Genomic DNA, 12874 nt, shown 5'->3' on the forward strand with positions numbered 1-12874 from the left:
AAAAATGACGTATTGACGACTCCTAAAAATGAATCCTTATGAATATTGAAATCACGGCATTAATTTTATTAGTTTTTAGTTGTCATATGAATTACCTTGTTTTCAATTGCTTTATTAAATTGTTTACTCATTTACTTATGAAATGATAACATTTCTTTTGTTGTGTGATTTCTGCTGCCAGCTCGTTTCCAAGAATATGCCTACATAATGTTAAACACGACTTCACTTTAAACCTTCAAATAAATAACATTTCTGCAATCGTTTAACCTTTACTTGTCATGTAATGTTTACTTTGATTGCCATGGGCCACAAAAGCTGTAGGGGTTCAATCTTCAACTGGCTGGCAGGAGCCGCCACTGACAGGTCATGTGACCTGCCAGTGGCTGGTGGCAGCTGCCAGTCTGATTCTGGCAGGTCACGTGACCTGCCAGTGGCTGGCTGGCAGCTTCAGGCAGCCGCTGTAGATCTGCGAGTAGAACGCCTACCCTATCACTGTCGCTGCAAGGAAATACACTATTTTATTATGAATATAGCTTTTTTGGATGATTGACCTTTGGTTTTTTCCCCCAACTAAAGTAGTCAAATGAACGTGATCACGGCTGGTTGCTTACTGACGCTTCGTTGGACGCTCAACCAGCCAGCCTCTGCTGCCTCTCATTCCAAGGAAATCATTCTGATTTTATTTTTGTTATTTCTACATTGTTTTTGTAAACAACTTTGAGTCAATTAATATATTATTTGCGTTCATGTCCTCCTATAACAGTTTCCTCCAGTCAGCCTTTTTAAGCTATGAGTATGCCTATGCGTTCCCCACCACTCCTGCTGCAAGGAAATGCATAATTTTATTATTGTGAATATGTTCTTTTGAATGTATTTTTAATATAATATAGGTTTAAGGAGGTTTAATAAGTAGTCTAATGGCTGTGATCCCGATTGGTGGGTTATTGCCGCTTCCGTCCAGCCAGCTGCCAGTTTAACACGTTCCCTACGACTCTTACTGCAATGAAATTAATTGTTTTATTGTTATTAATGTATTCTTATGAATGTATTCTTTTATATCATAGGCGTATAAGGGAGGTTTATCCTGAATAAAGGAGACAAATGGCCGTATCATATGAACAGATGTACAATAAAAAATTATAATATTATTCCCGTATAGAGTGGAAGCAGAGCAACATAAATCTGCCATAAATCAATGGTTCCTGACAGTGGACTTCCAGCCGCCAGGCAGCCAACCACTGGCAGATCACGTGACCTGCCAGAATCAGACTGCCAGCTGCCAATGGTCACTGGTGCTGCCAATCAGTTAGGGATTGAACCCCTAATGGAGTTTAAGTTGGCTTTCTTTTATAGAATTATTAAAAAGCATTGCAGTTTGTCCTGTTGTTGCTGAAATTACTTTATGAGAAAGATTCATGTTATTGGGATAATTCACGTTTTAATAGGCATTTTTATGCTTTACATTATTGCATAACAAATGTTATTACATAACATAAATCGTAAAATCGTCACAACTAGTGGCAGTATCCATACAAATTAGAATGATTTCCTTGGAATGAGAGGCAGCAGAGGCTGGCTGGTTGAGCGTCCAGCGAAGCGTCAGTAAGCAACCAGTCGTGATCACCAGGGTATGTGCAACTTTGGTGTATAAGACAGCAGGCTAACCGGGTAGCTGTATTTTGTGCGAACGATATAAATCATAATGTGATTTTGTAGAAATTGTAATCAGGTGCTAAAAAAAAAAAAGAGTACCCATTAAAATGTCTTTACATCAAGGACCCGATCATAGAAACAATGCACAGTACAAGCGCAGCGTTGAGCTTCTTGAGTCTGTTCAGTAAGGAGCATTTTGATTGGGGGATTAAAAGCTCACCGCGATTGGCTGAACGGAACATCCTCCAAAAAAAGATATTTATGAATCTTAACCTGCCAGGAAGGTCTCAAAAATACCACACACAAATTCAAAGCAGTCCACGCATGTGTGATGATTTGCAAATGCAGATTCAACGATCCATAAATACATGTAACATCATTCATAAATGTGTGATGGAAATTAATTCAAGAACTTGATATATACATATTTGTGTAAACATTTTACATTTATTTAGGTAAGATGCTTTTGTGTGAGCATTTGGGGAAATATTTATGCTTTTACTTCTGTATTTATGAATTGTGTTTTGAATGTACGAATCGGATTTTGTAAATGTAAATTGTGCTGTGAATTTATGAATTTTGTTTTATAAATGTATTATTTTTGAGGCCGATCTGGATCCATATTTTGCATTCATCATTTCTCTATGCTGGATCTCCCATTAACCCGTAGCCTTACAGGCCAAAATATAGGAAATCTGATAAGCACTTGTAATGAAATATTATGCTCATAGTATTAAATTTTATGTAATTGTAGCTCCTGTTCTTTGCAACTGTTGATTCCAATCTGCATTGCTTATTATTGGCCTTCTTGCTATCACTGGTGTGATTTGATACATCTGTCTAAGATGAATGCGTATTATCCTTTTTTATTCGCTTTTCACTTCAGCATGCTCTCTTTCTATCTCTCATTCTGTTTCATAATCCCTCATATCTTTTATCATTTGATTTATTTTCTCTTTCCATTCACCTTTCATTCAGTATCTCATCCGTAACTCTGATCTGCTCATAAACAAGAGATTCCATCTTACACTCACAATGTATTTAATGAGCCCAAATCAAAACACTCGTTACATAACTCATAAACGTCTCTTTGCTTTGATATCAATATCACCGCCCATTAAAGTCTAAGTAGAAGACTGATCTACAGTTTCTTTGCAGCACTTGTTTCCTTGACGATCAACCATAAATAGAAAGTTTTTATGCTTTTCAAGAATGAGAAGTAAAAGGAAGTGCAAGTGCTTCAAATAAAAGATCTCTTTGTCCTCTCCCAGCTTCTGAAGGACTTCCCAGATGAACTGCGGGCTGACATTGCCATGCACCTGAATAAAGAGCTGCTCCAGCTGCCTCTGTTTGAATCGGCCAGTCGAGGGTGTTTGCGCTCACTGTCGCTCATCATCAAAACGTCCTTCTGTGCTCCAGGAGAGTTCCTCATTCGCCAGGGTGATGCTTTGCAGGCCATCTACTTTGTCTGCTCAGGCTCCATGGAAGTGCTCAAGGACAACACTGTGCTGGCTATACTGGGTAAGATTACACACAAACAGTAGGGTCCAGGAGATAATGTAGGGTAATTGGGCTATTTTTCCTAGTCATCTTAATTGGAAAATGTGTCCCAATTTACCTGAATTCACCCCACACACACACACACACACACACACACACACACACACACACAATCAAATTGTATATTGCGTTTTAAACAAGTTTTAAACACTACGGCAGCTGGCTTATAAAAAACTGATTGCAATTCCATTTGGTTCCACTAAAATGACCCACTTTTTATTAATACTTACCTGATTAAGGTAACCAGGTAAAATATGTGCTGTTAACTGTGGAAAACTGAAAACAAACAAAACAATTACATTCAGACTCAAAAGTCATTTCTAGCACTATACAGCGCCTGCAAATGCATTTCTGAGTGTCAGTCATGCTGGCTTATTCAGTGGCCCCTATATTACAATTTCACAGCAATTTCAAAAGCCCATTTAAATTCCTCCTACCTGTCACTATTAATTGTGCTTCCTGTGTGATATTGAAACAGGCCAATACAATAAAAACTGCCCACACATGCACACACACTATCCATTAATATCATTGTATAATTTCTGACATAATTCAGACATCATAAATGAGCTAAATAATGGCTCTTTTAAAGCACCTTAACACACACACACACACACACTTGTTCAACGAATCTCATCCTCCCACTATCTGTAGTTCTTATTGTTTCGAGGGAGGATTCCCATATAATTTTCAAGTCTATTGAACAGTAACTATCCCCCTCCCCCCATTATACACACACACAGTTGGCTCATTGGCTTCATTTTCTCATTAATTGTCTTCCTTTGTTATGCATATTAATACATATATTATCTGCGAGATTCAGCTACTGTTGATGATGAGGTTATGTGTGGTTTCTCTAATGTGCTTGCCAATACATGACATGCCAAAACATAGTGAGCTGGCTGTCTAAGCAGCTACCTTCTAAATGTGAGGCTACAATTACCATTGTTCAGCGATTGTCACCTGCGGAAAATAGTCATTTCAGTCGGAATCTGTGCAGTCAGGAGCTTCACGCAAGTGTGAAAAAAGTTCCCCACACAGATTTTACTTGTATTCAAGTTGGTAACGCAAATTTACACTGACCAATAGAATGCTGCTTGGTTTAAAAGTGACTTCTGTGTTCATGCATTGCTACACTATTGACAATGGATCTTTTTGCTACAAAATGACGCAGACATTTTACTAATGTGTGACCATATCTTAAAGGGATGGTTCACCCAAACATGGAAATTCTGTCTTTAATTACTCACCCTCATGTCGTTCCAAATCCGTAAGACCTTTGTTCATCTTCGGAACACAAATTAAGATATTTTTGAGAGCTTTCTGAACCTCAATATTTAACGATGTCCTTATTACGTTTCTGTGCATTGACTGTGGTAGTTCCCTTGCTGTCTATGCAGGGTCATAGATGAACGAAGGTCTTACAGGTTTGGAATGACATGAGGGTGAGTAATTAATGACCGAATTTTCAGTTTTGTGTGAGCTATCCCTTTAAGGCAGCATTCTAATTGAAATGGAACCTCATAAGTGACAGACATGCATGCTCAACATGAAGGTTTTAAATTCAGGATGTAGATTTTACACTATCTGTTTTTTATCATCCAAAATAAAATAAAATGAAATAAAATAAAATTGATGTAATATTACCATGAACTGTACAGGCCCAACAATATGCAATATTATTAACACAAAAAACGCTTAAAGCACACTGGTGGCTCGTCGACTCACACACAGTTTGAGATGTTTGAGTTTAGCATGTTGCTAAGCTAACAACACAATACTAGTATAGTACAGAATATACAAAATACATACCACATACCCAAATTGGGTAAAATAGTCAATTTTATTTGGATTAAACATTTTTTTAATGTATTATTTTCAAATGAATGAAATGAAACATTTATAATCTTTGTTTCTCTTAACTGGTACGACAACTTGTGAAGGATATGTAGATATGTGCCTTTAAATATGTCCAAAACAGCATATCTTAGAAGGCAGCATACTTTTCAGCTTGCAAATATCCCTTAAAATGCTTTCTCAGTATAGGCAGCTCTCTAGGATTTTTATAACAGCATCTAAATTCCTAATTTTTCCCATTGGCTATGTTGCATTTGACCAGTTGTCTAACCTAAGAACACCTCTTTGCCCAGAGCTGGTATAAATATGAATTCTGCATCCTGACATTACCTTGTACTTTCGTGCCATAAGAGACATTAGCAATCCAGCTCACATGTACTTGAGTCTGTAATTGCTGTCGTTCCCACACTTACATTCGCATTCCTAACATACTCTCCACTCCTGTACTTATATGAAGAAAAATTTTGACATATACATGGAAATCTGATGCACATAGTAATTTTCAGGAAAATATAGTGTAGCCACTCAAATTTGAGTCAAGCATGAGTTAACACTGAAATGTTTTCTGTTTAAATCTTTGGACATGTGTGAATATCTCTCCATGCACTGCACTAGAAAAGGTCAGTGCTTTTTATGGTATTGTAGAGCTTAATGAGCTCGGCAAGTAGCCCAGATGTGAAACCCAGTAGTATTCATGAGAATTCATGATTTTATGACCTATTGTGTCCTTCAGCGAGACACTTAGCCTACTGGTTGCTGCAGTAACTGCCCTGTAAGTTACTTTTGATGAGAAATAACAACAGAATCAGGGATAACTTCCATGTAAATGTCTTTTTTCTTCTGTGAATCACATGATCTTGTAAAGTATACCGTGAGAACATCTACTAGATAAATACTCAATATGTTAATGAAGCAAAAATGCAATGACACCTGAGCTACTTGTCACACTTTTCACTCAAGTGAATATTTCTTCATTTTTGAAAAACAGTTGTTTTATGTGTACAAAGAGATATTGTACATTTCAGCTATTACTGTTCATAAAAAACAAAACAAAACATAAGCTTAACACGTGTTGGGCCCAAGTTTACCTGTCATATATTGAGACTGATTTGAGAATAGTATATTTCAAATAGCAAGATTATGAAACATCAAAACGGAAAACGTAACATACTAAAATATCATAAAAATATTCTAACCTATGACTGTCTATTTTTAACTAGATATTTGAAGCCATTGTGACAACTAACCCAAGTCTATATGAAAATTGTCTGATTTCATTAACAAAAAGTCTGTGCCTCATGTGAAATGACTTGAATTGAAATATAAATCCACAGATAAAAGTATGGTTCTGAAAGTAGCCACAACAGATACATACATTAGTGATAAATAGCCTTTACTGCTATTCCTAATGGCTTATTTTACATAGGACCGTTCAATATGTCATGAAGCAGTAATCAGTTAACTTTACAAGCCCATGGATAAAAATGTACTAATAAACAAATGCATATAATAATATGAATAACAGGGGGGAAAACAAGTAAATGGAAGAAAAAATACATAAAAGAAAAGCCCAGGGTTTTATTTCAAATGGAAATCATTGCCATAAACCGAGTCTGTGGGTAATTTAATTTAAAAAAGTGCTCACCTCTCTGCTTCATCTGAAAGGATCGAGTTAAGGGAGCTGTACACAGGGCCTCCCAAAAAACTTGCTGGGAAGCTTCAAGAAGCCAGATAACAGCAGGCGAAACTGCCTTCAGCTGTTAGCAGAAGGAATCTTGATAAGCTGCTGGGATAAGAAAGCATCTCCTAACCTAAATGTGAATGATAGCTAAAATACATATTTACATATGCATTATTTATTTATTTTTTGCTTTGCAGTGTTTAACAGCAATAGTTCACTCCAAAATGAATGTTGTCATTATACACTCACCCTTGTTCCAAACCTGATGAAACAAAAAAGATATTCTGGTATACGAATTGGATAAGGTTTTGTTTTGTAGAAGATGCAAATGTCAAATGAATATTTTTAGATTCAGAGACTGTACACAGTGTTTGTTGCTGCACACAAACACACACAGGAACAGGGAGAACCTCTTTCATTTCTTCATAATCCAAGGATTTCTTCATAATCCTTATCTAATGTGATGCACCAGAGTGTGTAGGTTAGTGTAATGAACAAATGCTGTCCTCTTTGAGATGTATCAATGCAGCGCTGTCACAAACATCATCCGTATGCCTTTGAGGGTATTAGGACTGGATTTCAATGAACTCATCCTTTCTGTAGTCTCTCTCTGCCTCTTTGTGTTCTTTTAGTTTAGTCACCCAGGACCTTTCCTTTCTGTTTGTGTCTCCTGTTGCTTTTTTTATTTATTTTTTGAAAACTGCAGCTGTGACCATAGATGGACTATGAAACTTTTACTGTGTTTTTCTCCTTTCATCTGAGCGTGGAGCAGCTGCTCAACACACATCCTCACACTTTGTTTCTTAGACCCTTCATTTGAGCCAGACCTTTAAAAAAAAAAAACATTTGGTTGGAATATTGATAATGCATGCTATGATTTGTACCGAATTATACAATTTCTAAAAGATAACATAATTCATATATGACAAGGTGCCTTAAAAGCCTTAAAAAAGGACAAAAATAATTCAGATGCTTACAGTTTTCCATCATAAATAAACTATTTGTCATATCCGAACCCCCTCTTGTACAGTGCCTACAGTTAATCTGGAAATAAAGGCTCTTAAAAGGTCACAGTAAACGATGAGCCAGAGCTCTTGCCGAGCTAAAGGTTCTTGTGTGTGTGTGTGTGTGTGTGTATGTGGGTCTCTTTATCTCCAAATGCCTGAACTCTGTTGCTCTGATCAAATCAAATATTGGCATGCCGCTAGGCCACATCCATCTCTCTCTCACACACACTTAATAATTGATGGTCAATGCATTATTAAAGTGCTTTGACTATTAATACATGACACATGAAGGCGAGAACCATCTCCACACACATGGAAAATAATGTGGGAGGGAGTGAATCAAGGAATGGGAAAAAGAACATGCCATACAGAGGAAATAAAAACAAGACAGACAAATTCTTTCTCTCTGCATATTAAAGATGTTCCAAAACATAGTGAGCTGCCTACCTAGACAGTGTTTTATATAATATATTTATTAACTTCAGAAAAAAAAGTTTTATGCTCACCAAGGCTGCATTTATTTGAACAAAAAAAATACAGTAAATACAGTAACAGTAATATTGTGAAATAATCATACATTTAATTTTTTTTTTTAATATTTTAAAATGTTATTTATGGATGTGATGAAAGCTGAATTGTCAGCCTCCAGTCTTCAGTGTCAAATGTTCCTTCAGAAATCATTACTGATTTGTGAACCATTATTATCACAATTTTCAGGATTCTTTGATTAATTGAGAGTTTAAAAAGAACAACATAATGCATTATTGCTCAAGAACAGTATTAATTTCTTAAAAAAAAAAAAAAATTTGTGACAGAATTGCATATAAATCTCACACCTCCAGTTTCCTTTTCCAGAGAGTGAATGGACCATTAGACCAGGAGATATACAACCTTTAAGACTGAACTATTATGTCTTGAAAGGAAGAGGAAAAGTAGAGCTGTGAATGAATGCACACACACACACATTCAGGTACACGTATATAGCCTGCCTGTGTTCCCATGCACGTCCACTCACTGTCACAGAGAGACTGTTTGGTTCAGTGTTTGGAGGATCTGCGTTTGATGTTGAAAACACACCACCTGCACACATGCAAAGTAATGGCACTTTCCTGTGGCGTTATCGATCTGACAGCTTGACCCGAGGATCCACAGGAGGCTCTGGAGAATACTGGAGAGAGAGAGAGAACGAGAGACAAACAGATAGACAGCCAGGAAAACAGAGAGACAGCAGGAGAAAAAGGCACAGAGCAAATTGGCAATGACTAATAAAAAATGAAAGCTTGAAATGAAAGCGAACGATTAGTCAAGACAGATAGCAATAAACACTTATTCTCGGAACCAGACCAATAAATACACACGCAGACACACAGACGTCTCTGAGCTGCGGTTGGAGTGGGAGTGATTGTTTTAATTTAAGCTGTGATATGAAATGGTTTCCTCCACCTAGACTCATGTCACCTCGCAATGAGATTACACGTGTTATTGCACTGTAGAACTACAGTCTGTCGGGGCTGTGAGGAGAACGAGAGACTGAATCGGAGAGAGGAGGAGAAAGCAGATATAGAGACAAGGATAAAAGGAAAAAGAGAGATGGAGAGAGAGATTCCTGATAATGTTCTGTCACATGGCTCATGTCAGTGTTGCCTGATGGATTGAACTCTATGGATTGACTGTTTGAATGACTGAACGCTAGTCAAGTTCTGTAATGTGGTGCTTAAAGTTCAAACACTTTCAACTTTGACCCCATTTCCCACTGACCTTTCAAAGTGCAGTCAATGATTGCCGGCAATGACAGGTCCTGAGTGATTCATGCGTGCGTTTACATATCTAATCATGTCTTCTAGAGACCAAAGCCACAAGAAATATTTATAATATAATCTTGAATGACTCTTTTCATTCATGTATAGTTACGGTATTGTTTCCAAAAGAATCCTGTAAATAATATTTTTAAACTAATTTAAATTTACCAGCAGTTTTTTTTCATTGGATCTACTAACAAATCAAGAATTTACAAGAACAGGAAAACATCCGTTCAGAAGTCAAATTTATGCCATATTTTTGTATATGTTCTTATTGTTTTGATTGATATGTAGTTTGCAAATATAGTTTTGGCAGAATACATGGCAACTTTGCTTGTCAACGTACAGTCATGTTTTTGCTCACATAGGGAAGCAGAAGAGAACAAGGGGTAAAAGAGCAACAAAATGGGGGAATAAGAAAGGAAGGTGCTTTGGCCAGTTGAAGGAAAAACGTAAAACAAACTGCAGCCATTATGTTCTGCCATGTTATCTCAGAGACAAGATACATAGAGCTCTTGAAAATGTGACAGTACAAACATGCAAAGATATGCAAACACATACCATGCATAATTACCACACCTGATTGCTTGATGAAAGATGCACATATGGTCTACAACCCATCTCTCTCCCAGCACTGCTGAACTCAGTTGCCTCCAACCGGTGTGCCTTCCCAGAATGCAGTGCTCTGACACTTCAGCACACTTCAGAATTTGTCACTGCTTTCATAGTCCCTTTGCACCAAACCAGAATATATTTTTAGCCTCTATGCTGCCTTGTGTGCCCCTCCTGTGTCTCATTTTCAAACCTAGAACAGAAAGTTTTTCCTTAGAACTTTAGCATTGATTGACACTCTGTCTTTGTTTACTTGTCTGAACATGTTCACACAAAATACTGGAGGGATCTAATATGCATATGCAACTTTAAAAGCATACTTATGAATTTTGCATGACAAAGCCTGTGTAAGCCACAAATTAACTTCTATATGCTTTTCTCAAACAGGAAAGGGGGACCTGATCGGATCAGACTCGCTGACGAAAGAGCAGGTGATAAAGACCAACGCAAACGTGAAAGCACTGACGTATTGCGACCTGCAGTACATCAGCCTAAAGGGACTGCGAGAAGTTCTGCGCCTCTATCCTGAATACGCCCAGAAGTTTGTCAGCGAAATTCAGCACGATCTCACCTATAACCTGCGGGAGGGCAGTGGAGCTGACGTGAGTGATGCTTGCAAGCACACATGATGGTATTTAGGGCAAAGGGTGACAATCCCAGAGTATTACCTTTGATTCTACAGCCTTGACTGTAAAGGTCAAGCAGTGTGTGCATGTGCTTTTTTTAGCCCGAATCATGTGCATGAGGGACTGAGGCAATTACCACGAACGTACAGGTCAGGAGTCGATACATCGCCTAGGATCGGATTATCAATATTATACCTATATAATCCTATAAGTCCTATAAATAGATCATCGCTCAAACAGAGAAACACGATACTAGTCGCCTTCATGATCATTTATTATGTTTCATATTCTCTGCTGTGTCAATTTTGTTTCAGATTTTTCCTATAAAATTATTTAAATAGAAATATTACACAGAGTGTACATACAGTTCATACATAGTTTTTGGACAGTTCACCCAGAAATGAAAATTCTGTCGTCATTTACTCCAACCTATGGAATATAAAAGAAGATATTCTTAGAAATGTCTGTTTTGTTTTTCCTGCAGAAGAAAAAACAGTAATACAGGTTTGGAGGGACATGAAGGTGATGACAGAAATTTCATTTTAGAGTGAACTATTCCTTTAATTGGCATAGCTCAGATAAAGTGGTCTCCATTTACACTTTTTCTTTTTGTTTGAATCCTATTAATAATTTTGTACATTTATAAAGAGCTTTTCTCACATAATTTAATCCCATTGCTGATGAAGAGGGGGATAAAATAGATATTTAAAAGTATTTAATTTGTGATTTTTCTGTAACTCAGCTAGTACAGAATGACGCTAACAAAGCTCTTAAAATTACATTTCCAGGCTATATGTGACCCTGGAGCACAAAACCAGTCTTAAGTCACTGGGGTATATTTGTAGCAATAGTCAACAATACATTGTATGGGTCAAAATTATTGATTTTTCTTTTATGACAAAAATCATTAGGATATTAAGTAAAGATCATGTTCCATGAAGATATTTTGTAAATCTCCTACCGTAAATATATCAAAACTTAATTTTATTAGTAATATGCATTTCTAAGGACTTCATTTGGACAACTTGAAAGGCCATTTTCTCAATATTTAGATTTTTTTGCAACCTCAGATTCCAGATTTTCAAACAGTTGTGTCTTGGCCAAATATTGTCCTATCCTAACAAACCATACATCAATGGAAAGCTTTTTTATTCAGCCCTTATGACTGATATATATATATCCAAAAAAATAAAAAATACCTTGCTACGTCTACTGCGTTAGGCTAACCAAGACTTGTCATTTGCACTTATATATTGTTGCTCTTTTGTTAGTTTTGATTGCTTCTATTGTCCTCATTTGTAAGTCGCTTTGGATAAAAGCATCTGCTAAATGACTAAATGTAAATGACTGGTTTTGTGGTCCAGTGTCACATATATTGTTTGCTTTATTCTGAAACATGCTTCAATTGTTACAATGTTGCATTTGCTGGTTTGGTTCACTTCCACAAGGCAATATTTCAAAGCGTATCAAAATGTGTTTATGCAAGTCATCATGCAACGTGATCTCATGATAATTTGTATGTATTTTACGTAAAATGTGGTACTATAAAACATACATTTACTTACGTTTTTACAGGCTCTAAAACGTACAATACTGACGTACTTTCAGCCTCTAAACGTACAATACTGACGTATTTTCAGCCTCTAAACGTACAATACTGACGTATTTTCAGCCTCTAAACGTACAAACATTCACTGCAGAGGATCCATTGGTGAGCAAGTGATGTAATGCTAAATTTCGCCAAATCTGTTCAGATGAAAAACCAAACTCATTTATATCTTGGATGACCTGAGCATGAATATATTTTCAGCAATTTTTCATTTTTGGGTGAACTATTCCTTTAAGCAAATATGTTGATCTTCACACCAACGTGATCTCATGATAATTCATATGTATTTCACATAAAATGTGGTTCTATAAAACGTACATTTATGTACGTTTTTACAGGCACTAAAATGTACAATACTGACGTATTTTCAGCCTCTAAACATACAATACTGATGTATTTTCAGCCTCTAAACGTACAAATACTGACGTATTTTCAGCCTCTAAACGTACAAATACTGACGTATTTTCAGC

General features: G+C 36.7%; 1 protein-coding gene across 1 annotated transcript in view; it reads left to right on the plus strand.

Moving 5' to 3' along the window:
* LOC107663882 (potassium voltage-gated channel subfamily H member 8-like) overlaps positions 1-12874 on the plus strand; it is a 120262-nt gene that overhangs the window by 97297 nt on the left and 10091 nt on the right. Inside the window, exons 10-11 of the mRNA XM_016454265.1 lie at positions 2925-3174; positions 10557-10771. Of these exons, the coding sequence (XP_016309751.1) occupies positions 2925-3174; positions 10557-10771 (465 nt within the window). The remainder of the gene's footprint in view (positions 1-2924; positions 3175-10556; positions 10772-12874) is intronic.

Source organism: Sinocyclocheilus anshuiensis, unplaced genomic scaffold (assembly GCF_001515605.1).
Source record: "Sinocyclocheilus anshuiensis isolate Anshui unplaced genomic scaffold, SAMN03320099.WGS_v1.1 scaffold976, whole genome shotgun sequence".
NCBI lineage: Eukaryota > Metazoa > Chordata > Actinopteri > Cypriniformes > Cyprinidae > Sinocyclocheilus > Sinocyclocheilus anshuiensis.